Source organism: Diaporthe citri (genome assembly GCF_014595645.1).
Source record: "Diaporthe citri strain NFHF-8-4 chromosome Unknown scaffold_4, whole genome shotgun sequence".
Classification (NCBI taxonomy): Eukaryota; Fungi; Ascomycota; class Sordariomycetes; order Diaporthales; family Diaporthaceae; genus Diaporthe; species Diaporthe citri.
In genome coordinates this window covers 4,147,804-4,174,901 of record NW_025064849.1, presented here as the reverse complement: position 1 = coordinate 4,174,901, position 27,098 = coordinate 4,147,804, and the positions used below count along the sequence as shown (strand labels likewise).

Below are 27,098 nucleotides of genomic sequence, written 5' to 3'. Positions count from 1 at the left end.
AGCAGCAGCGGCGTCGCTGTTGTTGTCGGTGGTAACAGCCACGACGAAGCAGAAGCAAGAGCGCGAGTGGGAGAAGAAAAGCACAAGGGCCGAAGCGTGAGCTTTCAGCTCTGACTTGGGAATTTAAGCGAGGCGGCGGGGAAAAGGGAGGTAAGGGGGCGTGGAGTGGAGTCTGATAAGGAAAGGGAGCAGGACAGATGCTCGCTCATTCCTTGTCCTGGCGTTCTGGGGTCATGATCATTTACCGTCATTCATCGTCCCTTATCGTTTCCCTTTGCACATTTCATCTAAACTACACCAAATCAGAAAAGCATGGCGGCAAAGTGAGGAACGGGAGGGAAGGGTCTTTTCATGTCTGCTTTTGCAGAAGTACAAAACGAAGGGAGCGTGTCTTGGACGCATCACACGTCACGCATCGCGTCAAAGATGAGGAGTTGGCTTATTACTTGTCATGGCATATTGTAATACTCTAGTACAGTGGATTTGTATGCGCCTGGAAATACCTGTTGGTTTTGGGATGCGGACATCCAAGGCAGATAGAGCAAATGATATATTATCTTTGCACATCGAATGGCCGGAGGCGTGACAAGCGACAGGGTCCAATCAGGTGCAAAGCTTGGCCGAGGGCCGGCGCTTGCCGTTGAAGACCATTGGTGAGCTGGCGCTGAGCAAAAGTGAACATCTGTTGAGCGCAGCGTCGTTCAAGTGTGATGCATACCACACAATGGCGAATCGAAGGCCGGTTGAGCCGACCATCATTGTCGCCATCATGCCTTACGGTTACGTGTCAGCAGATACCGAGACCTACGGTCTCAACTTACCACCTTACTCAACACACAAACTGCGTCTCTCATGATCAGTGTCCCCCGGAATTGGGTCATCGTCTCCATCTAGCGACACGCCCCCACCACCGACTGGGTCTCCTGACACTCTCACCATCCCTCCAGTGCCGCGGAGGTATACCTTGAGAGACCAGTCGTGCGCAGTCAGTGCAGCAGGCCGTGAAGAGCGCCCTGTCCTCGAGGAGCTCGACGTTCTGCATCACGCATCGCCCAGGCCTGCCGCCGCCAAGAGTCCTGGCACCGAAGCACAGCTCGACGCGTCCGGGGCTTGGCGCCCAATACATTGGAATGCTGCAGTGTTTACAGTAATGACGGGGTTTGTACTCCCAACAGCACATTTGGTTACGTGTGGGTAAAGGTACCTACGGATGGAGCAAGATTCCTTGTTGCCTGTTTGAGAAGGGACAGGGCTTGTCTGCCGTTTCTTGCTTCTGAAAATATCCGTACCGGGGCAGCTCTTGTGAGCTATTTGTTTCGCTTGGCCCAGAAGGCTAGTTGAGGCTCGGCGGGAAGTGTTTCTGGTGGTCAATGTGTCTGTTTGCTTCAGACGAGGTTCGTCCCAGGGCGAGGCAGTGTTGGTGAGAGATAGATTCGATATCGACTTCGGTCTGGTTATTTGCGGCCTTCATGATGAAATTGTGGGATTCTTTCCTTTATTTAGACGGCCTCAAAATGTTTGTGGACAGTGACATGTAGATTGCATCAAAGCGACTGAAATAGAGTCGGACGGAGTCGTTGCGGAATCAGACCTGTCAAGGTGTCTTGGCAACACACATTGGATATGGTGGCACCTGTCGAGGATGCGGACGACGACGCGTCGTTAGAGGTTTGGATTGTCCTCTGCCGGGCATTCAGCTGCAGGAGTCCTGCTCAGCATGACTGTGCCCGGCCCTTGACAAATCTCTGCTGCAACCACGTACAATGAGTAACGGGCCTCGAATCAAAGCCACTGCCGATATGCCGCTGTCGACACGCACAAGCGATGCGAGAGGCGTGATGTTGTCCGGCCGATTGCACGTACCGGTGTGCTTTTGGTGTGCAGGTGGCACATGCTTGCGAAGATCTTCGGCTCGCGGGTCGTATCCAATTGGCGGTGCTGATACAAATGTCAAACACCAACCGATGTCCGCAATGCAAGTCCGGTGGAGCTTGCCACACAGCTGACAGGCGAGTAGCCGGCCGTCTGAGGTACCAGTGACTCTTTCTTGCCTCTGCGCAGTATTCCAAGGGCAAGCGAGCCGAACATTGCCTCAGTTGTGGTGGAAATGCGTAGGATGGCATTGCTAGTTGTGGTGACCAAGAGTCATTTTGAAGCACATTAGTGCAGGTTAAGTGGTAGTGTCTGAGACGTCAAACGACAAGCTTATTTGGAAAGAGCATTGATCGGATTTATAAATAGTGTTGCTGTTCGACCAAGGCCAAGAACTGCCAGCCCTACGGAAATGAAGCTTTTCGGGCGAGACCACGAAGCTTGAGGGGGGGGAGGGGGACCCATTGCTGGGCGACAGGCCACAACTGCTGGAGAGAAAAAAGGCTTGGGAGCGTCGTGCAACCTTCTTGGCCATGCCCGCGCATGCGCGTGCCGTTGCGTGGATCTGGGACGCACTGCATGAGAAGTGAGGAAAGCGCGCAGACAAAAGGAGCTAGAGGAAGCCAAGATCTGGAGCAGCCAGATCGGACCATTCAGTCGATGCTTCCAAGATTAGCAGAGTCGAAAAAGTCCGCGCCTTGTCCGCGCCTTGTAGAAAGTAGCCCTGACCAGTACCAGTAGCCTTGCTGCTGGCACGCAAGGGTAGAAACAACGCTCCCGGATCCCAGACTCGGTCGTTTCGAGTCTGAGCGGATGTTTCTTGAGGCGCCCAGACCCAGAGGCATGTTGACCCCCGTAATTATTTTGAGCGTCACGGCGACATCATGGACGTGTTTTGTTCGCGGGCTCTGGCGACGGGGCGGACCAACAATGGCACACAGGCCGGAGCTATTGGAAGTGTCTGCCCGCCTTGAGTTGGTGCCCGGGTGGAACGCGCAAGGAATTAAGGTTTCCAGTGGTGGGCCCTCGCTTCAATGGTGAGGGCGACACTGTTCGGGGGGCGCGCGATCAATGGACGGGTTCTTGTCGGCAGCCCGACAATTTTTAGACTCCAACCAGACATTGAGGCGGAGATGTTGTTAAAGCCAAACAAGCAACTCAAGGTTTGGTGACGCGTAAGACTGGATCGTCAAAAGCCCGCCTTGGTGATGACGATCGGGTCGAAAAAGGGCATGGGGATTTCAACACGGGGTCCCTTGACTCGACAACCCGGCAGTGGCCATGCCGGGCCCCGTTGAGGCTCTGGTGGGGAGGGCGCCGGACGATTCACTGACAGAATCCTCCTCGACGACGCCCGAGTACACACTACATGGTGCATTCATGACTTGGGTGTTTCGGAGCAGGTAACGGCTTCAGGTCATGGCTGTTGGACGGCGTGTCCCGATGAGCGCAACGAGGGCCACGGAGTCAGTGTGAGGGTGAGACCAAGATGGGACGATGGTTCATTCGGTGGGCGGTCTGATGGTCTTGGCCAGGAGCTGGCAGGATCAGTCGCCCTCTCTCCCAGCCTGAGCCTGCGATTGTCAACGGCCGGGACTGGCCTCCTGGCCAGGCAAGCTCCAGTCGGCCAGCCAGCCTGGCCAGCCAGCGTTGAAGCAGGCTAGCAAGCAGGCTAGAAGGTTTGCTCTCAAGCTCACCGCGGTCCGTGGTTGCGACGCCGAACCAGGCAGGTCTGGAACAATTGCCGGGAGAGGGAGGGACCCCGGGGAGGTGGGAGACTACCCAGGTAGCCTGGCTAGGTATCAGGCTAGTAATTCAAATACTATTGGGCTGCTGACATGCTGATTTTCCCCTCAAGTGTCTCGCAAAGGGTGCTGGGTGCTGGGTGCTGGGTGCTGGGTGCTGGGTGCTGATGCTGATGCTGATGCTGATGCTCGTCGCTGACTGCCCTCTGTCGATGGCTTTCCATGGCTGACGGGTTTGAATGACTGACTGGCTGCAGGAAGGTGGAGGAGGAAGGATTCGCAGGGGGGGCAGGGGGCGCGCCCAAGCACTGTTGCCCCGCGATTGTGCCAGGTTCTCGAGGTAGGTACGAGGCACGAGGCACGAGGCACGAGGCACGAGGCACGAGGCACGAGTCCCAGGTACGAGGTACCTACGTGCCGGACCAAGCGGACGGACAGACAAGACGAGGCAAGTGCAACGCACCTGTGCCCAGGTATTGCACGCATGCGCATGCGAAGGAGGCACAGTATCCGTACCTAGGTAGTGCAGCACAGCGACGCAGCGCGGAAAGGACGGGGTAGATCCGGCTCCTCCCCTTGTTTCCGAAGCGCCGTGAGGAGCAGGAGGCAGCAGCATCAGATGCAAAAGCAACCAGCGGCAACAACAGTCCGAGGAGGAGCAGCAAAGAGGAGGAGGCGTAGGCGGGGACGGGGACGGGGACAGAGAGGCAAGGTGCAGCAAGACACAGACAGGCTGTAAAGACAGACGGAGATGCGGGTGAAGAAGCGCAATGTGTAATGAATGCAATCCGTAGGTGTAATGTCATGTAATCAAATCATGTGCATGAATGAATGGCATGGACTACGTAGACACCAACTGCACTGGCATTGCGGAACAGTCGGTCGGTGGTGTTGACGGTCGACGGACCGTCCTGTCCTGTCGCGCGGCTTGTTTGATCCCAAGTGTTTCTCCCTCTCTTCACCACTCACCATCCACGCTCACTGTTCCGTCCTCGCCCTCTTCCCTCCCACTCACTCCCTCCCTCAATCCCTCGACCCCGTCGCCCGTCAGTGATCACCCGTGCCACCCCTCGAATACTCGCTGTATCAGGTTTCACTTGGACACTCTCTCCATCAACATCCCCCTGCACAACCCCAAACAATACCAAACCCACCCAGCCAGCAAGCCCGCCCCATTTCCCAAAAACCAGCCTGTCGCCTCGACCCGTCCACCCGTCCAGGTCCTACACGCGGCTTTCCGTCCTGACAGTGTACTTCTTTCCCTCTTGGCAAGTCTTGTCTTGCCTTGGCATGCCGCTCAACGAACCCATTCCTTTCTTCTATACATCATTCTTCCCGGCACTCGGCAGCCCACGCGAGCCTCCTACAAGCTGACCGACGCCAACTGCTCTGCCTCAGCTGTGTGCGTGTGCGTTGTGTGTTGTGTGTGCCTGTGTGCCTGCGTGCGTGAGTGCGTGAGCGAGTGTGTGTGTGTGGGTGTGTGTGTGTGTGTGTAATCGCGCGCGAGTGTGGCGGCGTCCTGTCCTCACCCCTCCCCCGATTCTCCTCACCCTCGCCATCACTGGCCACCGCTGTCTTCGTCGCCTCCGGTGGCTCAGCTCCAGGCCAAGACTGTGGAGGGGACATCCGGCACTTTGAGAGCACTCGACATTTCCTAGCTGTCCGTCCGTCCTGTTGTTGAATCTACCTGAATCACCCAACCCTCGCTCATCGTCCAGGGCGATCCACCGCCCCTACGGAGCCCGACCGACACGATACCAACAATAAGCCCAAACCCGCCCAAGCCCGACACCCACCCACTCCAGTCAATCTGGAACCCACCGACACCTTCCGCAAGGCACGGCACGGGGACGACGAGGCCACCCCGTCGCGAGCCCCCCCGTGACCCCCAGTCCTGCACAGATGGTAGCCCTATCCGGGACCAGCAACGCCTCGACCACGCTGGAAGACCAACACCAACCCTCGAGCCGCTCCTTCTTCTCCAGGTTCGCCCTGCCCATCCGCTCCAGGAGCACCCGCAACGTCGTCGACTTCCACATCCGCCCGGCCGAGCCACATCGCAAGTACGGCGCCGGCGACAATGTGAGGGGCGCCGTGGTCCTGGCCCTCGTCAAGCCCATCCGAGTCACCCACCTGACCGTCGCCCTGCGTGGCTACGTGCGAGTCTACAAGAGCCCAAACGCCGCCAACGAGCCCATCAACCCTTCCGAGTTCGACTCGGATGGCATCTCCCAGTTCAGGTTTCTCGGCAACGGCTACGCCTCGTTGTTTCAGGATGAGCAGGTCCTATGCGCCGACGGGAGGCTGGAGTCGGGCAGATACGAGTTCAACTTCGACCTCTTATTCCCCGAGAAGGACCTGCCCAGCAGTATTGATGTAAGCGCTCACGTTGACAAACAGGTGTCCTTTTCGGAGGCGCATTGCCTGCTCTTGACATGGAGTATCATTTGCTAACTCGTCGCAGTTCGAGCGAGGGAGCATTGGATACACAATCGTAGCGACACTAACCAGACCAACACCCATAAATGCGACAACAAGTTGCGATCGCAAAATCGAACTGGTGGAGCAGGTGGATGTTGGTACTCTTCAGGCGCCCCGTCCCCGAACCATCTATCTGCAGCCCATCTCGAAAAGGTCTAAGAAGAAGAAGCCAACCGGCTCGACCGTCTCTGAGAGGGGGACAGCAATCACAGCAGACGGTGCGGGCGAGTCTTCGTCGGATTTCGACTCGACAAGAGCGGTAGAAACATCAACAGAAGGGTCTCTTGTCGCAGACGATGCAAACCAAGATGCGCACCACAATCCGAGGAGTCCTGTCAACAGCGACCTGAGGAGCGAAGTGAGCGGGGACAGTGCTGTGAGCGGCAGCACCGGCCTAAGCTCGAGAGAGCGCGCCGACCCAAATCAGTCAGGGAGCCTTGGAACCGTCCAGGCCGGCGTGCCGAGGAAATCAGTATCGTCCAAAGACAAGACAATAACAACAACAATCGAGCTCATGAAGAGCGGGTGCCTACCCGGCGACACAATATCCGTCAAGGTAGATGTACAGCATACGAAACGAATAAAGAGCCTGTACGGAGTCATCGTCACTTTGTACAGGCAGGGCCGCGTGGATTCGGCGCCACCGGTCGCCCTGTTCAAGAACATATCCAAGGAAGAACAGCGGAGGCTGGAGAAGGAAGAATATTATCCAAAGTCCAAGACCGGGCTAGGCGGACTGTCATTATCATCGGCTGGCACATGCAGCGTGTTCCGGAAAGACCTCTCGCAGGCATTTAGCCCCCTGATTATCGACCCTGCCACACTGACCGCCAGCGTGACGACCTCTGTCAGGGTGCCTGAAAACTCGTTCCCCTCGATAAGAGGAGTCCCCGGGGAGATGATCAGCTTCAAGTACCGGCTGGAGGTGATCGTGGACCTGGGCGGCAAGCTTGCAAACGCGATACAAATACAGCAGAACCCAAGGGTTGGCCCGGCTGCTGGTGTGTTGACGTCAGGCAGGGAAGGAGCAGCTGGTCTTGCGTCGCTTGACGGCAGTTTGGTCAACACGGACCCCCTGAAGCGGGAGAAAGGGGTCATATATGATTCTTTTGAGGTGGTAGTGGGGACCACGGACACCAGCCGTCGAGGCAAGGCGGTCTCGTCACCGTCAAATCTGGGGCAGGACGGCGGGGCGTACAACGAGAACGGGGCGTGGCCTGCAGGATGGGAGGATGAAGCTTACGGTGCAGAGGAAGCATACACACAGGAATACGTTCCATACCCCGGCGAGCCCGCAGCTCAATACCCATACTGGAACGGAGGGTCCCAGGAGCCGGTCGACCCAGCACCACACTACATACCACCACCGCCAGATTTTCCAAATGAGAGCGGCCTCTCAGAGAAGGAGAGGGTACGACGAGCAGAGCAGAGACTACTGCCCAGCCAACCAGAAGCGCCAGCACCCACAGCAGGACCTTCAGCACCAGCAGCCTATGGCGGCGACGACGACGAAGCGGCCCCATCAGCGCCAACGCTCGACGACCTAGCAGCTGGGTCATCCGGGCCGAATGGCAGCTCGACGGACGACAAGCAGGAGCTCGAGCGGCAGAGGTTACTGGCAGAAGCGAGCGCACCGCCTGAGTTCCCGGTGGAGGATGACGCCGGGGTCGGAAGCAGTTTTGCGCCAAGTGCACCGCCGATGGCTGACGGGCCTTCGGCACCGATCCTCACAGAAGAGGAAGAGTACGGAGCGTACTTTGCACACCAGGCCCCTGCGACCTCCTCGTTGGAGCCTCTGCCGGCGTATCAGCGATGAGGGATGAGGTAGTGTGGTAAAGCTAGGAGCCATAGACTCAGGTCCATGAAAGAATATGGACCGAGCGATTATTCCTCGGGGGTGGTTGTCACATCGACATGATGGCGTTTTCTGGCGGGTCATTTACATTGCATATAGGCTTCAGGCTTGCGGCCGTGTGGGGTTTAAAGATATCACGGGCAATTCCAAGGGCAGGAGGCGTAGCGTAGCATACAGGAGTAATGTAATCCAGCGCGGACACAACCATGCTTTTTGGGCATGCGCAGCATCTGTCTGTCTTCTGATGAAACGGCTTCCAGTTCTGTACAATTGCGTCGTGTTGTGAGAAAAGGACATAGGCATGTCGTATGTTGGCCACACTTCGTTCAGCACTGGTAGGCTTCAATCCTCGGGGCTGCTTCCGTGGCTGGGCGTAGCCGGGAGCAGATGCCGGCGCGCATGCAAGACTGTGTGACAGTGGGCAAGGGAACACCGGTTCTCGTCCACAGAAAGATCGGATACTGTGGCACTGCAGAAAGGGGGGGGGGGGACAAACGACTGCCACATTGCCGGTCTCCGGTGCCAATATCCGGGTGACCGCTGGTAGCCGCCGGCTCCGTGATCGGCTGGGGGGTCTTGGTCGGGCACGTCCTCCGCAATGGCATACTCCTCCGTTCGGTAGGGATTGACCCGCCTAGTCAGTCAGTCAAATGAGAGCCTCCCCTCACCTTGACCGAAGTTGCTGTTGAGTGTTGTTCCCGGTGTACTCATCTTCTCTCCTTTGATCAGTCAAAGAATTCAAACCAGACTCACTATTAGCTTTTGTGGAAACGCATACACTCAACATGGCGCCTTCTAAGATTCCCCCAAGCGGCGTGTGGTGCCCTGCCGTAACGTGCAAGTCAACCCCATCCACTCCAGGCAGAGCAGTAGCTCGCCTTGACTGCACGGCCCATAGTCTTGCCGTGCTCGTGGCAGTCTGTATCTCGTGAATGTGACTGCGAGCATGAATTGCTGACTCTGCACGTGCCAGTATTTAACCCTGAGACGGACACCCTGGAGCTTGAGGACCAGGCAAAGTACTACTCCTACCTCGCCAAATCAGGACTGACCGGGCTGGTCATCCTCGGGACAAATGCAGAGACATTTCTCCTGACCGTGAGTTCTCAGACCTAGAGCCTCAGTGACGATGTGAGCCCCCGCTGACACCTGTGTCTCACCGTCAAGCGGGAGGAGCGCAAAGAACTGCTCGCCACGGCGCGCAAGGCAGTCGGGCCAGACTACCCCATCATCGCGGGCGTCGGAGGCCACTCGACGCGGCAGGTGCTCGAGTTCATCGACGACGCGGCGGCGGCGGGGGCCAACTACGTGCTGTGCCTGCCTCCCGGGTACTTTGGCAAGCAGACGACGCCGGCGGTGGTGGAGCGCTTCTTCGACGACGTGGCGGCCGGCAGCAAGCTGCCCATCGTCATCTACAACTTCCCGGCCGTGTGCAACGGCATCGACCTGGACTCGGGCACCATCACGAAGCTGGCGCACAGGCACTCCAACATCGTAGGCGTCAAGCTGACGTGCGGGTCCGTGGCCAAGATCGTGCGCCTGGCGGCCGTGCTCCCCGCCGAGGGGTTCGCGACGTTCGGGGGCCAGTCCGACTTCCTGCTGGGTGGGCTGTCGAGCGGGTCGGCGGGGTGCATCGCCGGGTTCGCCAACGTGTTCCCGCGGTCCATCTCGCGCATCTACGCGCTGTGGCAGGAGGGCAAGACGGACGAGGCCATGGCGCTGCACCGCAAGGCGGCGCTGGCGGAGCAGCCGTGCAAGGCCGGCATCGCGGCCGTCAAGTACGCCGCGTCCGTCTACTCGGCCAAGCTGGCGGGCATCGGAGACTCGGCACACAAGTTCAAGCCCCGCAGGCCGTACCTGGAGCCGTCGGCCGCCGAGAAGAAGGTGATCGAGGAGACGCTCAAGGAGCTGGCGGAGATTGAGGCGGGGCTTGCGTGAGGTCCATGGTCTCTTTGGGTCTTGGGTCCTCTGGGTCATTTCCTTTTCTGAGCCATCATGGTAGAGTAGATAGAGTGGCGGAGCATGCAGAAGCAATGCCGACGCGAGATACTTCGTCATTTTTGTAGCAACCAGAGGCCAGGTCCTCGCCGTGAGACGGCTCCGCTGCATATCTCTCGTGGGCGCTCCTCGTCATATCTCACCTCGTACAGCACGTTGCTCGCGAGAGACTGCAACTTGACCGATTTAGAACAGACACTCGTGCTCGTGATGCGCACGCGTGTCTTTGATATGGATCACTCTCGTCACTCTCGTTCAGCAACAAGCGAGACGACCTCTGTCCTTGGCCTCTAGGCGTGTTGGTCTGTGTCAAGACGGAAAGGGGCTGCGACAGGTGCGATGGAAAGAGCCCCGGTCTGACCTCACCAACAGCTTCCCGTTTGCACTAGACCATGCCGAGCATGCTTGCATGCGGCAGGAGGGGGCCAAGACAACAGTAAGCAGACGTGCCAGCCATTGAACCGCAGCTTTCACCTTGCACCTCGGGTGATCTGCTTATAAGCCGCTCTGGATGGGGTACAGGTTTGTCACTGACGAGCCTTGGCCGCATGCGTGCAACCCAGGCAGCCACGAAGAGCTGGACGGTGAGCTCACCCGGTGGGTAGTGCTGGATCCTGCGACAATCTCGCCCGCTCTGTGTTTGTGTTTTGTGTTTGTGTTTGTGTTTGTGTTTGTGTATGTGCGTCCGTGGAGGGGGCACAAGGACAAGGAGAAGGAGAGCTCACCTCCGTCTGCTCCCTTTCAGTTCCCCTTCCTTGGCTTTTGCTTGTGCACTGCCCCTGACACCCCAGACGGAGCCTGAGCACCCTCACTTCCACCTTCCTTTGAGCCAGGAAGCCACTTGGCCCTCCTGCCAGGCCGGCACTCCCGACCTTGTTCAAATATGAAGCAGCCCTCTCGAAGCCTCTGGAAGCTCTCGTGTGGCCAAAGACTCTCCCTGCAGACGACCGTCATGACCACCACCACCACGACGCCTTCCTCCCACCTGTCATGATCATCCCCTCCCGACTCCTCCTCCGGCGCCTGCGACAGAGGAGGCGTTCCATCATCGCCCTGCTGCTCTTCTTCTTCACCATCGACGTCATCCTGCTCCTCCGTCACCGACCGATCACCTCCCGAACGACCCTCCCCTCCCTCAAGCGCCATGGACTTCGCAGCAGCGGCAGCAGCAGCAGCACCGACCTTCACGGGCCCGGCGCCGCCGGCAACGAAACCTTCTTCATAGTCTCGGTCCACCGCAACACGGGGGCGATCCTCCCAGGCTGGGGCACCGCGGTTCTCGCCCTCGTCGACTACCTCGGCCCCGCCAACGTGTACTTCTCCGCCCTCGAGTCCGGCTCGCAGGACGACACAAAGGACAAGCTGACGGCCCTCAAGGCCCAGCTCGACGCGCGCCGAGTCCCCAACACCGTCACGCTCGGGCAGACGGTCTGGGAGCAGCTCGACGACATGTGGGCCCGGCCGGCCCCGGACGCCCCGCGCCAGGAGGGCTGGATCTGGAACCAGGAGGACAAGGTCTACGACAAGCGGCGCATCACCTACCTGGCCCGCGAGCGCAACCGCGCCATGGAGCCGATGCGCGAGCTGGAGGAGAAGCAAGGCGTCACCTTCGACAAGGTCCTGTGGATCAACGACGTCATCTTCGACGTCGACGACTTCGTGACGCTGCACAACACGCGGGGCGGCGCCTACGCCGCCGCATGCAGCATGGACTACAAGCACCCGCCGGCCTACTACGACACCTTCGCCCTGCGCGACGGTGAGGGCCGCAAGACGGCCAGCAACTACTGGCCGTGGTTCCAAGCGGGGCCCGCGCGGGACGCGGCCTCCCGCTCGGAGCCGGTGCGCGTCGCCTCGTGCTGGAACGGCATGGTCATCTTCGACGCGGGGCCCTTCCGCGCCGACCCGCCCCTGCGCTTCCGCGCCATCCCGGACGCCCTCGCCGACCTGCACCTCGAGGGCAGCGAGTGCTGCCTCATCCACGCCGACAACCCGCTCAGCGCCGAGACGGGCTCCGGCGGAGGGGTGTGGCTCAACCCCAACGTGCGCGTCGGCTACAGCGACCCCGCCTACGAGGCCGTCCGCGCGGTGGACGGAGAGAAGTTCCCGGGAGCATGGGCCACCGTCGTGGGTGCCTGGGCCCACCGCTGGCTGGCGTGGAGGGCCGGCCTGTCTCACCACGTCGAGAGCGCCACTGTTACGAAGAGGCTGCGGCAGTGGGTGGCTGATGCTCCTGAGGGTGAGCCCCGGCGAGAGCCTGGGGTTTCGTGCCTCATCAACGAGAAGCAGATCATGTGGATGAACGGGTGGCGGCATCTATAAAACTCGAGCATCACATAGGAAATCCAAAAACACTTGAAACCAGATCGACCTCGCCACGAGTTTGCGGACTCTCAATGCTGCTTGCTGTCTACGTCTATACAGGTGTTGTGTGATATGCTGTCCCAACGTCGGAACCGGGTACTCTACGTTTACTTGTTCCACCTGCGCCTATTCCGCCTCCCCATCCCCTCCTACCATCCAAAGCCAGATATGAGCCCTCCCAAAACGCCTAAATGCTGTACAGTAACACACCAAATCGTATCATGTCGTCCCTCCGCGTCTTGCCTCGACTCTAAGTGCGCCGAGTCGTCTGCCCGCCCCCACCTATTTGTTATGCCACGCAAAGTTCCTCAGCCCGTCCCAGTGGTCGCTCTGCGCGTAGATGTAGCTCATGCTAGACCGCAAACTAGGCTGCAGGTCCTCCGGGTGCCAGCGGAACAGCCACATGACCATGCCCCAGCTTGCGCTCGCAAACACAGGCCAGGCGTAGTAGCTGACGGCATCCGCGGCCTTCCCCTTCGACACCACGGGAAGCGCGAACGGCGAGCCCTCCTTCACGGACAACTTCGCCAGCGCCAGGACGACGCGCGCGAACACGTAGATGCAGATCTGCTGGTTGACGCTCGAGATGCGGCCCGACCGGGGCGACCGCCGCCCGAACACCATGTACCCGCCCACCAGCCCGGCCACCAGGCTGTCGTGCGTGCCTTCCTTGCCCGGGGTGGGCCCCAGGTGCTTGAGGATCAGGCACGTCAGCTTGTAGATCGTTGCGAACTTGGCCAGGTTGCGCGCGTGCGTGCGCGTGGCGCGGAAGATGAGCCAGGCCTTCTCGCGGACGCTGTGGGTGGGCGTGTCAGCGGACTTTCGTGGTTCTTGTGTGCAGCTGCTGGTGGTGATGGTGGTGATGGTGGTGTGACAGTGGAAGGGAGAGGGAGGAAAAGGAGGGCCCACTTTTGAGTGTGTACGGTGGTGGGTGAGGTAGGATGAGCGTCCCTTGGATGTGATGAACAACTTACGTGCCAGACCGGAACAGACATATCATGACCAGGGCGTGCGGAAACCGCACCTTGGTGCCGTACACGGCGCCGTTGCGCGCGCCCTTGAGCACGGCGAGGACGTCATGGTACTTTGGGTCGAGGATGACGCGCTCGATCGCGGTCTGCGTTGGGGTGTCAGCGCATGTCAGTTTCGAGCTCATGCTCAGGCCCAGTGCGGGTCAGGTTCAGATCGGCGCAGCCGTCTGCGTCTCATGCGCCGAATTCATGTCCAAACCCCGAGCCTCAGTCACTCCACCACCAGGGGGGACGCGCTCACCTGTATGCTCTGTAGTGAGGACGACATGATCGAGAAATGTGTTTATGTATGTGTGTGCGTGTGCTCGCTGGCCGTTGTTGTGAAAAGGGGGAAGTGGCTGGCTTGCTTCAGTCCGTTACCTCGGCACACCGGTATGGGCGCTGGCGACTGCCCCGGCACTGCGGTACCCCAAATGCGGACGACGTTGCGCGCAACAGCAAGCAGAGTAAGGGAGAACCAACGACAGTGTTCCGGAAACCTCAGCGCGTTTGAAGAGACGACCAAGAGAGTGAGAAGAAAAGGGACAGATGAAGTCAAGGAGAGAGTAGCGATATGTTTTGTGTATGTGTGGATGTAAGAAGCAGGTCGGCAGATTCCTTGAACAATGTCGAGGAGCGGCAACTGGTGTTCCGGGTCAACGAACAAAGTCGGCCAACGGGCACATGCGGTCGGCTAGGCGTGCTAGGCTGGGCCAGGGTTCCCCACGACCCGCGGCCACCCAGCATGACGCAGGTTCTCGCCGCCCCTAAGCTTCCAACGACTCGAGCCGCCGTCCCCCGGATTCGAGGCCCCTAGGACCAGAGGACCAAAGGAACCGAACCCTCTCCCCCCCACCCTGGTCCGGCCCTGCTCACATCAGATCTCTGGCATGTGAAAGGCGCCCAGCCATCTGGGGACGCGGTCTGAGAACTGACAGAGCACGGCCGCCCGTAGACACTAGGGCATCCCGAGGGAGATCCAGATCCAGATCCAGATCCAGCTGGATCTAAAAGACGGGCGCTGGCGATGGCATCATCATACAAGCAAAAAACGCACGGTTCCGTGGCTTAGGTAGGTATGCAGAAATGTGGATATGTGGATATGTGTGTATGTATAGATATATTTGATTTGAATTATATGGCCCTGCGCTGCCCCTCTGATCGGAGCTGACAGGAAGGGCCAGGCTGACCAGACGTGGTTATACATCTTCACAGTACATCTAATAAACGCGGCTTCGCGATGCCTCGTGTTGGGCCCTCCCCACAATAACCGTCCGTAGACCTGGACACAGATCCAACAACATCTCCGGGACACCCTCCCGCCACACAACCCCCCCTCCCCACCCCGTTTTGATCCTCCAGTCCGTCGCCTAATGTTCTCACAACTACTGTTGCGATCCCAAAATGTCTGGCCCGTCCGGCCAGGTAGTAATAGCAGTTCCCAGGAGAAGTGTCTATACGTTCCGCCGTCCTCCCTGCCTCCTAGGACTGATGCGGCCCGTCCGTTTCTTTTTTTTAGACACGTCGCTCCCATACCACCACAACCAACTGTGGACAGACGCCTGAGTGAAGTTACAATGGGTATATGCAATCCATCAATCAACAGAGAACCGAGCACACACAACAAAGTAAAAAAGGCAATCCGGTATGCCCAAGTCTCTCTGACTACTTCTCTCTCGCCACCGCCAGAAACGTAAAAAAGAAAACCAAAACCCAAAACGTTGGAATGGGCACAGCCCGTTCGGCCGCCATATCCGCCGCATCTCTTATTTTCTTTCCGAATAGACAAAGGAAACCTGCACGTTGGTTGGTGCAGGGAAAGAGGAAGAGCAGGGCGACCCTTGGCCCTGGACAGGTCGTGTCTGCGAGACGCTTTGCCGCAAGGGACAAGCCTTGCGCAAGCCAGAGCGGAGAGGAGTGCTCTCTGCCACAACAAAAAGGTCTCGTAGAATCAGGGGCCAAGGCTCATGGATCATCCAAGACGCCGGGTCGCGTCTATGTTCGTGAAGGAGTTGTCCACCAGGTGGTCGAGGGAATGCCCATGAAAGGTATCGTCATTTCGTGCGCCATCAAATCATCCCCATTGTAAAAATTGAAGTGGGCGATTCTGCCGAAACAACGCGCTTGTGTGGTCAACAACATTGGGAGTCGAATCATTGCCGTCTAGTACTCGCCGCCACGGTTCAACAGATCCAGTCGCGCACCGTATACCACAGATGGGGTCATCCAATGTTCAAAGCATTATTCGTGTCGGTTCCCAGGACAGCCATCGGCGCTGAAGGCCACGGCATCACCAAATGGCCCTCTAATATCTGACATCAGGTGCGCGGTAGCCGGCGAATCTGGGCTGCTCGTACTGGACACCAGCCATGGACTCGGGAGCCGTTGGCACCTCGCCGCTGAGCGACCGCAGGGGAGGCAGCTCTGGGCGTTGGGCGTCTTTTTGAGCAAATGAGCCGGTAGGGGGTGCCGAATTGTGGGAGCCGGCGCCCTGACTTGACGACACGGCGCTCAGCTCCCCCCTCAGCTGCGAGTTCTCCATCCTGGCTGCAGCGAGCTCGCGCCTCATCATGTCCACATCACTCACGATCGTATGGTTCTGTTGCTGCAGGTACTTGATAGTATCAGTCTGTCGTTGGTGCTCGGTGATTGCTGTAGAATGGTCAGTCATGAGGCCTCCTCCACACACATAAATTCTTAGCTGCCGACTAACCTTTGGACAGGATTTCCCACTTGGACGCCTTGGAGCCCCGCTCCTGCGGCATCAGATCCCTCAGTTGCTCGAAAAGCTCTTTCATCTCCGTCCTGCGCTTCCTCTCCGCGAGCTTGTGGCTGACACGCAGCTCCGGGGTCCTGCTGTATGGCTGTGCACCAGCCGCCGCAGCCGCATCCTCGGCCTGCAGATCCCCCAGCTGTTTGTGTTGTAGCGAGTGGTGGTGGACCGCGGGGAACTCGCCCGAATTGCTCGACATTCGCTGGTAGTCAGGGGGCGTGAGGCCTTCGTCCAACCTCCGCTGACCTGGTGGCAGCCTAGACTCGGCAGTCCACTGGCTGCTGGCGAAAGACTCTGCCACACTGCTCCTCCTAGAGTCGATCAGTGACTGGGCGCCCGAGGGCATACGATGTAGTTCCTCCTCCGGAAAAGCCCAGGCCTGGCCCTTGGTGGGCTCGGCCGCGCGAGCGATGGTGCCTGTGGTGGGGCCCGTGATGGTCGGTGCGGTTCGGACGACCTTGATAGTGCCATCGATTGGGTTGCGCTCGGTGCTGGGCTGGTAGCCATTCGAGATGCGGTGGACTGACAGGCTCTCCATGCCTCCTGTCCTGGGATTCCGCTGTTGCTGCAGGGTGTTCTGGATCGAGGTCGTGGAGTGGTTGTTGCTCGCGTAGGGGGATGCGCCGAGCCTCATGCCCCCAAAGTCCTGGTTCATGCGGCTGTCGACGCTCTCGCGCCTGGACATGGGCTCACCTGTCTCGACGGCCAATGTTGCGCTGTTAGGGGCGGAGTCGATGGACAGGTGGCGGTCCAGGTACCGTGCGTCGGGGCCGGCAGGGCTGGTCGGGGACACGATTGACGCAACGCTCATATTGCTGGTCACCGGGGATATCAGAGGCTGCGGCAGCAGGTTGGTGGTGGTGGGCGAGGGCGTCTTGTCGTTTTGTGACTGGTGGAAGCCGCCATTCGTAGGGCTGAAGACATTGACGGCATGGTATGATGCGGCTGAGGTGTCTACAGGCACGAGGGGGTAAAGGTCAGCTCTCGGGTCAATTGACGATCACAGGCACGACACCGCCACCGCGTGGGCTCGACTCACGTTTGCTAGATGCGTCGGTGCTCGAGTAGTAAGCCGAATCCCTATTGTCGTCGGAGGGGTTCAGAACACCGGCCAGCCCTGCGGGAAGCTTCTGCGAAGCGGGACGGGACTGTTCGGTAGTAGCCATGGCGCATTTGTTTCCTTTGGGCTCAAGTCGGATGCTTGAATCCCGGAGAGATTACCGCGGTGGTGCTGTGTGAAAGAAGACGAGTGAAGAGGCCCAACAGTAAGAAAAAAAAAATTGCGTATGGCGCCAGGAAGACGTGGCCGGTATTGCGGGGCGGGAGGGATGACGTCCTGGGGGTATAGAGACTGAAAGCGGGATGGGTTGATCTCAGTCTCGTGGTGTCCTGAGGTCGCGGGAGTTTGAGAGATGATGCGCGCTGTTGATGAGGGTGGCAAGGGCCAGCGTGCTATTACACGAACAGGGCGGGGCGTAGTCCCATATAGCTATAGTGTGGATGCGTGTATATGTATGTCCAACCGGGTGGGGAGGAAATGAACGACTTTAGAATGAACGACGTGGTTGATGAACAAAGAGACGAGATGGACTGAAGGGCAACGGCGATCGAAGCCAGGCGTGGGTTCGGCGGGACTGGCTAGGCTGTGTCTGTTCTGCGCACTCTCAGATTCGATTCAGATTCAGGGCCAAGCCGACGGGGGACGGGGAACGGGTCAGGACCAGCGAGGATGGGTCGAATCGATTTCGCACGGGCGCGGAAGAGTGTAAGGGTGTGCTGGTGGTGGGTGCGGGTGGTTGTGGATGTGGGTTTTTTTAGTTGGGCGACGAACGTTGATGGGTCTCGCACGGAACCTGGACTAGCAGCAGCAGGCTTATTATGACCGAGAGCCTCACCAGCTTGTGCCGAACACTAACATCCGAAGGCGGTTACCAGCCCCGTGATCCGTACCGGCGAGTGGAGTATATTGGACGGATAGGGCAGGGCAGGGCAGGGCAGGGCAGGGCGCAGGACACAGGGTCAGGAAGGGACACAGGGACACAGGGTCAGGAAGGGCCACGAGGAGAAGGAGGAGGAGGAGGGAGATGAAGTCGAGAACGAGGGCAGCCAGTGGAAGCGGCAAGAAGAGGACGAGGAGGAGACCGAGACCGTGGGAGGATTCAATGTCCAGGTAAGCACAGTAAGCACCTTGGGAATTGAGTTTTTGCTGAAAGGGTCAAGTCCCAGGCCGTGAGAATCAACCAAGACTCGGGCCTTTGATCGAAGGGAAAGGGAAAGCCGGGGGAGTTAGGTTCGCCTTGATGGTGTGCAGGAAAAGACATTGGGTCCGGAGGGGGAGAAGGCCAATAGGAAGATTGGGGCCACGCGGGACGGCTCTTCCTGATTCGACCTGACTTGGACTTGACTTGGACTTGGCCGCCAAAATTGACGAAGGACGGGAGGACAAGAAGAGCACATAGCCTACTGACACTGACACTGACACTCGCACTCCACACTCGCACGACGGCACGCGCACGGGGCAACGAGGCACACTGCAGTCGTTTCCTCATGTCACTACTTATCTACTGCTCCTAGGTAGCTACCAGATGTGTACACAGGGTGATTGATTGCAACATGATGTTAGCAAGAAGAAGAAGGCCAGGCCCCCGTTCGGAGACAGACAAGTATCAGACCAGCTGTAGGGTACGGGCGGCGTGAGGTTTAGTTTAGGTACATGCCGTAGGTGGGAAAACTGGGGAGAGACACTCCTGCGAGAGGAGACATGGATCGAGTGGACATGAGGGAACGGGGCGCGAGACCCAGAAGGGAAGGCACAATGAGGGAAAGGGCTCATGGGGCAGGGACAGGGGCAAGGGCACGAGCAGCGGCAGCAGCAGAAGGAAGCGTGGGCAGGGGCAGGGTTCGTGGGTCAAGGGCAGGGAGTGAGCGTGGGCGTGGGCGGCCGAGAAAGCGTGCTGCAGGCGGGCCATGGGGACTAGGAAGGGCAGGAAGCGTGGCATTCGAAGCCGAATGTGGTTCTGGCTCGATGGGGAGGGGTGTGGTGTGTGGTGAGTGGTGGGTGGCCAGTGGGTGGATGGTGGGTTTGTGGTGCTGTGCAGGGGCCGGGGAAGACCTGCATCACTGCAGGACTGCGGTGCGCTCTCGTAGGAAAATGGAGATCTCTGTACACCGGTTGCAGCACGTCCTGACCGTGGTCGCTCCCTGATGTGGACTACACAGCAGCAGCAGGAATCGACGGTACAGTAGCAGTAGTCAGTTGAAATGGCCTGCTGCTGCTCGTTACCCGGGTACTGTACCGCACGTATGCGGTGCCGTGCGGTGCTGTGTACCCCGTACCAAGGTACCCTCGTACCTCCGACGATCCATCCGGCGGGACTCGCCCACACGCACACACACATGCCCACATACCACGCATCACACCCCTGCCATGGGGAGTTGGAAAAGGTTGGCGGCAATGTGCAGGTCTGGGCTCCAGGTACCCTATGTATTTCGAGATCAAGAGTCATGCACGCGGCCGGCGCAATCGGCTAACAGCCGGTACCTGTCATGCACATCTTCCGCTACTGCGAGCCTTTGTGCTTACTGCTCGCACTTGTTATTACTGGACCGTGCATAGAGTTTTACGAGCAGAAATGCCACGAGGCCTTCTCGCATGCTGATGTTGCTCCCGCCGCACTCGAGTGGAGCCTTTGGCCCCCCTCATCCCCTTCCCACCCACCCTTCAACAAAGAGCGCCTGCCACCTGCCACCTGCCGCCATGCCTGCCCCATGTGATGATTTGCTGCTCTCGTCCCGTCCTGGAAGGTGCATCCAGGCTTGCTCCCAGGAGCCACGATGCACCGTTCCTTCAAGGTTTTTCTTTTGCCCCGACGCGTGGGGCCTGGCCTATTGCGATCTCTGATCCGAGGATTTGCCCAGGACGGACCTCGGAGCTCGTCGCAGCAGCGGTAGCAGCAGCAGCAGCAGCCCCAGACCGGTAACAAGAATAGTAGCAATGGAGAAGAACGTGCAAGGAGGACGACAAGTAGAAGAAGGAGAAAAAGACCGCAGGTGGGACACACATGCTCGTATCATGCAACGGCAGTGGCAGTGGCAGCGGCCACGGCACCCTTCTCGTCCCGTCGAGGCCTTTTCTGTCTCAGCCTGCGCGCAATCTAGTACCGTCTAGACAGTAGATATGTACCACAAGGTAGTCAAGTCAGTCTGATGGCCCTTTCTTTGTCGCCCTAGTGCAGAACGCAGAAAGCAGGCCCCAGCCGCGCTCCTCATCTGCACTCAGCTTACTGTGCGACCGCGTGGTGGGCGTGTCTAGGCTTGCCTTGGGCATGTACCACCAGCCAGCCCCCGGCAGCCTTTCAAAGCCCGAGGGATGCAGGGGATCGCGCACTAGGTGGCTTAAAAGTACCGAGTATCTCCGGGCTACTGCACAGCAGCGAGTTTGCCCCTACCACGTGTTTCATTATACTTGCCGCGCCGGCTGACTGCGGCCCAGTGCAGCGCGCCTACGTAGCCTGTACGTACAGCAGATACCTACTGGCAGGTACTGTAGGTACATGCCTCTTCAGGCCCGGCCGGGTTGGTGTGCTCGCGTGTGCTGTGTATTTTGTTCCTCCTCCGGGCTACCCTGGCTGGCCCTGGCTTGTCCCATGGACACTGATGCTGCTGTCTCTCCTCGCCGTCTCTCACCTTTTCCCTTTCCGACGGTTGTCGGGCGCTCTGAGAAAAGGGAGCGTACAGCGTGCATGGCTTGTATGGCGTGTCTGAAAGCAGCAACTTATTGGAATCCACGGACATTGCTATCGCCATCTTTCCATTGTGGTCTCCATCATCACCATCAGCACCGTTGGGCCCCGGCCGAGAGGAAGGGCCAGCCCACGCGAGGCTGGCTGATACACACTTCTCACCCGGCTGCCTGCTTTGCCTGCCTGACTGACGGGCCTCGTGGGCGGTACACTTTCATTAATTTTGCACACTACTCCGCATTCTGGTGGCTTGACCCTTCTGCCCCTTCCCCAGGCTCCCATGTCCTTACCGGGCTTTTAGGCATAGACTATTCCTTCCGCAGTGTGCCACCTCCCGCATTTCCCGCCCCCGTCAGCGCGCACCGCCCACAGACCACAGACCACAGACCACAGACCACAGACCACAGACATGATTGTCAAGCTATTCCCGAGATCTGTCCAATGCTAACGTGGGATAGGGCCCTCGCTAGGCCCATCGACACCAAGTGCCAAGTGCGCTCGACGCCAGGAGCGGCGAGCCACACCCTTCCCAGGGATGCCAGGATGCACACACTCCTGACGCTGTGCTGCCACGGCCTGCATAATAAGCAAGGGCAATCATCTGCGCTCATCAAATCCCTTTCTTTTTGGCCCTAAACCATCACCAGGCTCGAGTGCTACCTCCTGTCGTAGCTGACCGGACCTGGCCCCATGCTGTGCTGCACGATGGGCTCGTCCTCCTGCATGCCAGATCCCTCCGCCGTCAGCCAGACATCCAGACCTCTCCCAGGCATCCAGATGTCCTGCCCCAGCACCAGGGCCAGCCGTGGCTCCTTTCAGCCCTTGTGCCCTGTCTGCCTGTGTGAGAGATTTGGCCGAAGAGCCAGAGGAGACCTTGGCGATCATTTCCGCTTCCGGGATACCACCCTCCTTTTGCGGCCGAGCATCGCCTTCCGTGCGCCTTTGCCGCTGTGTACGTCTAGGAGAGCGCTGCCGGTTCTTCATTTTGCCAGTGTGCCGCTGCCCGGTGCGCTGTCTGTCTGAGGCTGTCATGCCTGCTGAGCCCGGGCTTGGGCCTGGGATGCCCTCTTGCTGATCGGGCGTTGGTGTGACAGGCGGGCCACTCAAGCCTCCGGAGACTTTTGCGAGTGACTTGCTGCGCAGAACCAAATTCGTGTTATGGCGGCCGATATGCCTATCTGACCTGTCTTGTGGCCGGTTACCATGCAGCTTGCCCTGCGGATGATACACAGCAGCAATCGGTGGTCTCAGCATGATCTTGCGCGAGGAATCCTTCGTCCCATCATTATCCATCTACAATATTGTAAGGGGACGGGAAGGGCATGGGTGCGGCCGAACTTGTCCCGTCGTCTCCCTCTACGACGACTACGTCTTGCCGCACAAAGTGCATGCACATGCACATGCACAAGCAGAGGTACAGGCACAGACAGGCACAGGCTTTCATAAGCGAGAATAAGACGAACCGCAAGGTCCGTCAAGGGGGACGATGAACGCCTGCTCCGTGGTAACAGCACAGCCGAGCTCAGCCGTCACCGAATCGCGTAGGAGAGGCGTTTCCCTTCTCTGTCCAACGGTCCCACAGAGATTGTCAAGTCGACCGTCGCGCAGGATCGAAAGACCTTTTACCCGTCAAAGGCAGCGCTCCGATACGGCCTTTAACCATCTGTGTCTCACCCGATTCGTTTCTGGGGCTGGAGAGGTGGGAAGCCCACGAAGTATGTCACCTACCGGCAGGGCGACTCCTTGGGATGGTTACATCGATCTGGTGTCGCGACCGCCTGCCTGCAATGCACTCCAGCAACGGTCCTCTTTTTTCATGCAGGTTCGTCTACCCAAACCCCCTCGCCCCCATCCCAAGATCGGCTGCAACATCACGAACGGTTCAGACCCCGAAGCTCGCCAAGTCATGAACACGGTTTTGGAATTCCGTCCTGCGGAGAGCCCAATCAGCTGCCCTCGCGACCATATCGCCCACGTGGGAATGATCAGACTGAAGCGGCTCTCCTCGCAGGCGCGCAGCGCTCATCATTTCCCGTGTGTATTCGGCCCGTCAGGGAACGAACGGTGCAAACTCGTGAACCCCTGATTTCCCTTCGGTGATTGCAACGGCAAGGAAATCGGTTATGGCGGTCCTGTCCGAGGTTGGGGATCGTGCACCACGCTGTTGGTCGCCAACTTGTTGGAACATGCTCGATCAAGCCACACGTTCCCCTTAACACTGGCGCAGCCACATGGCTCCCCCGTTCCCTCAGTCGCGTGCGCTATGTTCTGCACTCACCGAAAATGATCAACACAGTGGTGAGCCAAGGGAGCAAGGGCTCGGATTCTCCGCGTCACGTCTTCGCTTTTAAGGGTCCAGGGCTGCAGCGGCGGGCTAGTGGGAGCTACTGGGTGACATCGAACACGTCGTTGCTTCAGTGGAATCCCGGTCACCAAAGATTTGTTCTAACTGATGCTACCTTGCACACAGCGCTCGAGCCGACGGGACCGTAAGTCAATCAAAGTTGCGTGGCCGAGTCCGTATCACAGTCGACCCGGCTGTCGAGGTCGGCAAAGCCAGGGCTGTTGATATCGGATCACGGCTTCAGACCACGACTTCAATGGTAGCGGCATGGCGCCGCCAGTCTCAGCACTGGAGATCACCGGTTGACGTGCTGGGCAGAGGGGTTGGACGAATGCCATTCTTCCCAAGTGGACAAGAAGCAAAGCACCGCCGTTGATTCCCACGCTGTGTCTGCGGAATGGAGACCGCACAACGTCGTGAGCGAAGACAAGGCCTACGATTTCGTTCCTCGCGTGGACGAGAACGGGCTGTTGCACATTCCATTCTCCGGAATCTGCTCACTTCACGGCTCGAGGAGACGGCCGCGTCGAATGTTTCGGCCGTGCCGCCTGTCTCAGCGAGCACCTCCCATTCGGCCCGCAGAGAAATTCTTTCCCCCCCCCCTTTTCGTGGAACACGGCAAAGCAGGTCTTTGGCTTGTATATCCGTTTCTGTGTACCACATTCACCCACCGCGGGCCTGGACTCTATGCTCGGACGTGCTGCATGTCTGATCTGCTCTGGTCATTTCCAGGAGACGTGATGCTCTACGCCAATAGCCTCGAGCCTGTGCCTGAAGACGGCCTGGGATTGCACGGCCGTTGCTCTGCAGGTGATTTTAATAGGATACGCCGCGGCCAGGCACGGTGAGTTGTGAGACTCACAGGTGTTCTTGCAGATACGGCCCGGCCTACGATATGGCGGCTAGCTGGTGGACTGGCCTGTCTGAGGAAACACTGGCCTTTGAGCTCGATGTGTCTCCTGATCGGGGCTCATGTGACCACGTCAGGACGGCGCGTATGTAGGAATTAGTGGCTCATGGAAGAATATGACACTGTTGCTAAGCATCGTGAAGCGCGCAGGAGACAGTCCCGTGATCTTGAATGTCTCAGACATCCTCGACAGGTCCAGACATGAGAGTTTGCTGGCCTGGCGTCTGAATGCACGTATGAGCTCTCATTTGACGGCACAGAGATAAGCAATCTTGACACCCGGTGATGCCCTTGAAGATACTCTTGCTATCAGGTGCACAGACAGGTCTCGGTCGTGGACGACAGGCAGCTCGCAATCATTCCTGTGGAAGACACATCACGATAGACCATCAAATCAAACACCGAGGCAGCCGACCTTGGCCTAGATCTAAGCGCTTGTCACGTACTTGTTGATGCAAATTCATGGGTATCATTCTTCTCGCAAACCGATCCTGGTCTATAGGTATGCCGCTCTACAACTCGCTACGCGAGCTCCCAGCCTGCGCCCTCTCTGCCTTCCTCTGCTCCTGCAGACGCTTCCACAGCTCCGCGCTCCAGTGGTCCTTGTCCGCCTTGTGCAGCTTCGCGAGGGTCTTGAGCTTGTAGTCCCACTTGTGGTCGACCTCTCCCGGCCTCGGCCAGACGCCCAGGGTGGCGCCCATGCTCTCGTCCAGGAAGTTGTCCAACACCAGGTTCGCGAGCTTCTGCTTCGCGGGCACCAGCTCGGGCCTCTCGATGGACAGGACCTCGAGAATCTGCGCCATGCCGCCGTTCGCGAGGAAGTCGTCCCGGATGACCGGGCTCTTGATCAGGCCCCTCAGCGCCGCCGTCTTGGCTTTCGTGAGGCTCAGGAGGCTGGCCTCGGCCCCGGTGGCGGCCTCGCCCGCGGACATATCCGGAGTCAGCATGTTGAAGACTGCCTTGCTGAGTTCCCTGTCTGTGCCGGCACATTCCGTCTTGCTGATGTCGTCCCAGGCGCTCTCGACCTCTTGGAGCGCCTTCTGGTTGTTCTGCAGGGACGACCCGACGATCGAGGCCGCCAGGCCCGCCTGCTTGACCACCTCGTCCTCCCCGTTCTTTGAGAAGACGTCCTGCGAACTCATCATACACAGAAGCTCCTTGATCGCGCCCGTGTCCTCGGCGATCTTGAGACCGTAGTAGATGTCGTGTGAGATGTCGTCCAGAATGTCCAGGGCCGCGCCGATCGGCCGGTCGTTGAGCGCGAGGGTCTTGAGAACCGTCAGGGAGTCGCGGAAAGACTGCTTCTCGTCCTGTGGCTCCTTGATCTTCCCGACGGACTCATACTTGGGCGCGCCTTTTGGGATCTGTGGTTTGCTTTCCGCGTCCAAATCTTCCTGCCCTTCGATAACCACCACCGACGAATCCACCGGTAGACCCTCGAGCGCGGGATCCGCCTCGTTCGGGTCGTTGATCTTTGCCTCCCTCTTTCCCGTGTTCACGTCCAGCCTGACATGTAGCCCTGGCGGTATCTCCTGGTCCTCATGGACCGTCTGGAACTCATCCGTTGGCTCAAACACTCTGGGATAGCAATCGGATGGATTCTCTGTATGGCAGATCAAGTCGCTCTTTTCTCCTTTTTTTGATGTGCTGCCTTCGGAATTTGTGCTGGCCGATGCGCCGAACGTCAAAAGGGCGAAAATGAGAAACAGGAATAAGGCTGCACTTGACCCGGCCGATAGCCGTGACGGTGCTTTGTGGCTGCTCATTTCTCAATATGATGATAACAACAGTGTGAGAAAGTAAAGAAAAAAGTTATAGAAGTGTGAGGCCCTCGCCGATTTGTGATGCGTCTCCGAGTTAAATGCTGTACAATTTGCGACAACAAAGATAATTAAGAGGCTTGTTGGAATGTAGAAATGGGAACGAAGCATGAAATATTCACCATCTGAGTAGCCACGTTTACAAGTCAGAAGATGAGTCAAAAGATAGAAATAGAAGCCTTCAGAAAGGACAGATTCCCATGCCACATCGCCTCCCATTCAAGCCCTCAGAGAGGCAACTTGGCAAGTGGGCACGGCTGACCAAACTGGCCAGCTCGAGTGGCAGGAACGGGTGGAGCACGGACCAACCAGACACACCCCGAGACCTGCTGACTCAGCACGTGGGGACTGCGGGAGGGAAGCTTTGGGTTGCCCAGCATCGTCACAACGAGAGCAATCAGCCTGAAGAGAAGACGAGCCAATTGACAGCGCAAAATCGACCAGACTTCAAAATGCTGGCCGTCAGACAAAGAGCGGCCTATGTCGCCCGAAGGGCTAGGCCGGCAGCCATCGCCCCGCGACAGGCCACCCGATCGTACGCATCCGACCATGGCCACGGCGACCACCACGACCACCACCACGCCCCGCAGGTAGAGGAGTCGCCAGGAGTACGTTTGCCCATGAGTTAGAGCTCTTTCCTGGGCATCGAAGGAGTCAGGGTGGAGAACCAGTAGCTAACATTCTCCTCCCAGCTGGGCCTGTACATCTCCCTCGGCGCCATCGGCCTCTCCATGTTCGCCTACTCCATCTCCCGCGACGAGAACTCCAGCCTGGCCAAATGGGTGGACAGCTTCAGGGCTGAGTCCCAGCAGACGTGGGAGTACAGAAACACTCTCCGCTCCGACATCAAGGACCAGGCGGCCCGGGACAAGCATCTATTCGCGACGTCGCAGAAGGACCCGGGATACGAGCTGAGGACACCAGAGTGAGTTGGATTCTTCTTCTATTTTGGGGCCCGTTTGGCTGGTCAATTCTATGTGCCTGGGGTGTCCTCGACATGCGGTGGCTAATTTGCTTCAAAACAGGCTCATCGACTCCGGAAGCCCCAACAACGTCCCGGCCGGCCACTACGCCAACCTGGACCAGGTCATACAGCACTACCAAAAGCAGCATCTGGACGAGGAGGCAAGGAAAGCGAAGAAGCTGGGGCTGGCGAAGACGGAGTAAATGAGGGACGTGGACGA

At 58.6% G+C, this 27,098-nt stretch overlaps 9 protein-coding genes across 9 annotated transcripts; 5 read left to right on the top strand and 4 right to left on the bottom strand.

Annotated features, from left to right (window-relative positions):
• Window positions 1-603: 603 nt before the first annotated feature.
• INS49_010304 (uncharacterized protein) lies at window positions 604-1,126 on the bottom strand (the record flags this gene model as incomplete). Its single annotated transcript, XM_043171030.1, has 2 exons — window positions 604-773; window positions 937-1,126. The coding sequence occupies 2 exons, from the start codon at window positions 1,124-1,126 to the stop codon at window positions 604-606; spliced, it is 360 nt and encodes a 119-aa protein (XP_043025595.1).
• A 4,393-nt stretch (window positions 1,127-5,519) lies between these two features.
• INS49_010303 (uncharacterized protein) lies at window positions 5,520-7,914 on the top strand (the record flags this gene model as incomplete). Its single annotated transcript, XM_043171029.1, has 2 exons — window positions 5,520-5,993; window positions 6,082-7,914. 2 exons carry the CDS (start codon window positions 5,520-5,522, stop codon window positions 7,912-7,914), a joined length of 2,307 nt encoding a protein of 768 aa, XP_043025594.1.
• A 689-nt stretch (window positions 7,915-8,603) lies between these two features.
• INS49_010302 (uncharacterized protein) lies at window positions 8,604-9,891 on the top strand (the record flags this gene model as incomplete). The annotated part of the gene is made up of 4 exons (XM_043171028.1): window positions 8,604-8,631; window positions 8,754-8,773; window positions 8,941-9,051; window positions 9,121-9,891. The coding sequence occupies 4 exons, from the start codon at window positions 8,604-8,606 to the stop codon at window positions 9,889-9,891; spliced, it is 930 nt and encodes a 309-aa protein (XP_043025593.1).
• A 1,050-nt stretch (window positions 9,892-10,941) lies between these two features.
• On the top strand, window positions 10,942-12,273 carry INS49_010301 (uncharacterized protein; the record flags this gene model as incomplete). The annotated part of the gene is made up of 1 exon (XM_043171027.1): window positions 10,942-12,273. One exon carries the CDS (start codon window positions 10,942-10,944, stop codon window positions 12,271-12,273), a length of 1,332 nt encoding a protein of 443 aa, XP_043025592.1.
• Window positions 12,274-12,597: 324 nt separating this feature from the next.
• Window positions 12,598-13,614, bottom strand: INS49_010300 (uncharacterized protein; the record flags this gene model as incomplete). Its single annotated transcript, XM_043171026.1, has 3 exons — window positions 12,598-13,111; window positions 13,290-13,432; window positions 13,588-13,614. 3 exons carry the CDS (start codon window positions 13,612-13,614, stop codon window positions 12,598-12,600), a joined length of 684 nt encoding a protein of 227 aa, XP_043025591.1.
• Window positions 13,615-15,630: 2,016 nt separating this feature from the next.
• On the bottom strand, window positions 15,631-17,264 carry INS49_010299 (uncharacterized protein; the record flags this gene model as incomplete). The annotated part of the gene is made up of 3 exons (XM_043171025.1): window positions 15,631-15,977; window positions 16,039-17,052; window positions 17,138-17,264. The coding sequence occupies 3 exons, from the start codon at window positions 17,262-17,264 to the stop codon at window positions 15,631-15,633; spliced, it is 1,488 nt and encodes a 495-aa protein (XP_043025590.1).
• A 563-nt stretch (window positions 17,265-17,827) lies between these two features.
• On the top strand, window positions 17,828-18,357 carry INS49_010298 (uncharacterized protein; the record flags this gene model as incomplete). Its single annotated transcript, XM_043171024.1, has 3 exons — window positions 17,828-17,863; window positions 18,134-18,268; window positions 18,325-18,357. The coding sequence occupies 3 exons, from the start codon at window positions 17,828-17,830 to the stop codon at window positions 18,355-18,357; spliced, it is 204 nt and encodes a 67-aa protein (XP_043025589.1).
• Window positions 18,358-24,606: 6,249 nt separating this feature from the next.
• Window positions 24,607-25,860, bottom strand: INS49_010297 (uncharacterized protein; the record flags this gene model as incomplete). Its single annotated transcript, XM_043171023.1, has 1 exon — window positions 24,607-25,860. One exon carries the CDS (start codon window positions 25,858-25,860, stop codon window positions 24,607-24,609), a length of 1,254 nt encoding a protein of 417 aa, XP_043025588.1.
• Window positions 25,861-26,366: 506 nt separating this feature from the next.
• Window positions 26,367-27,081, top strand: INS49_010296 (uncharacterized protein; the record flags this gene model as incomplete). The annotated part of the gene is made up of 3 exons (XM_043171022.1): window positions 26,367-26,522; window positions 26,607-26,839; window positions 26,940-27,081. 3 exons carry the CDS (start codon window positions 26,367-26,369, stop codon window positions 27,079-27,081), a joined length of 531 nt encoding a protein of 176 aa, XP_043025587.1.
• Window positions 27,082-27,098: the final 17 nt, after the last annotated feature.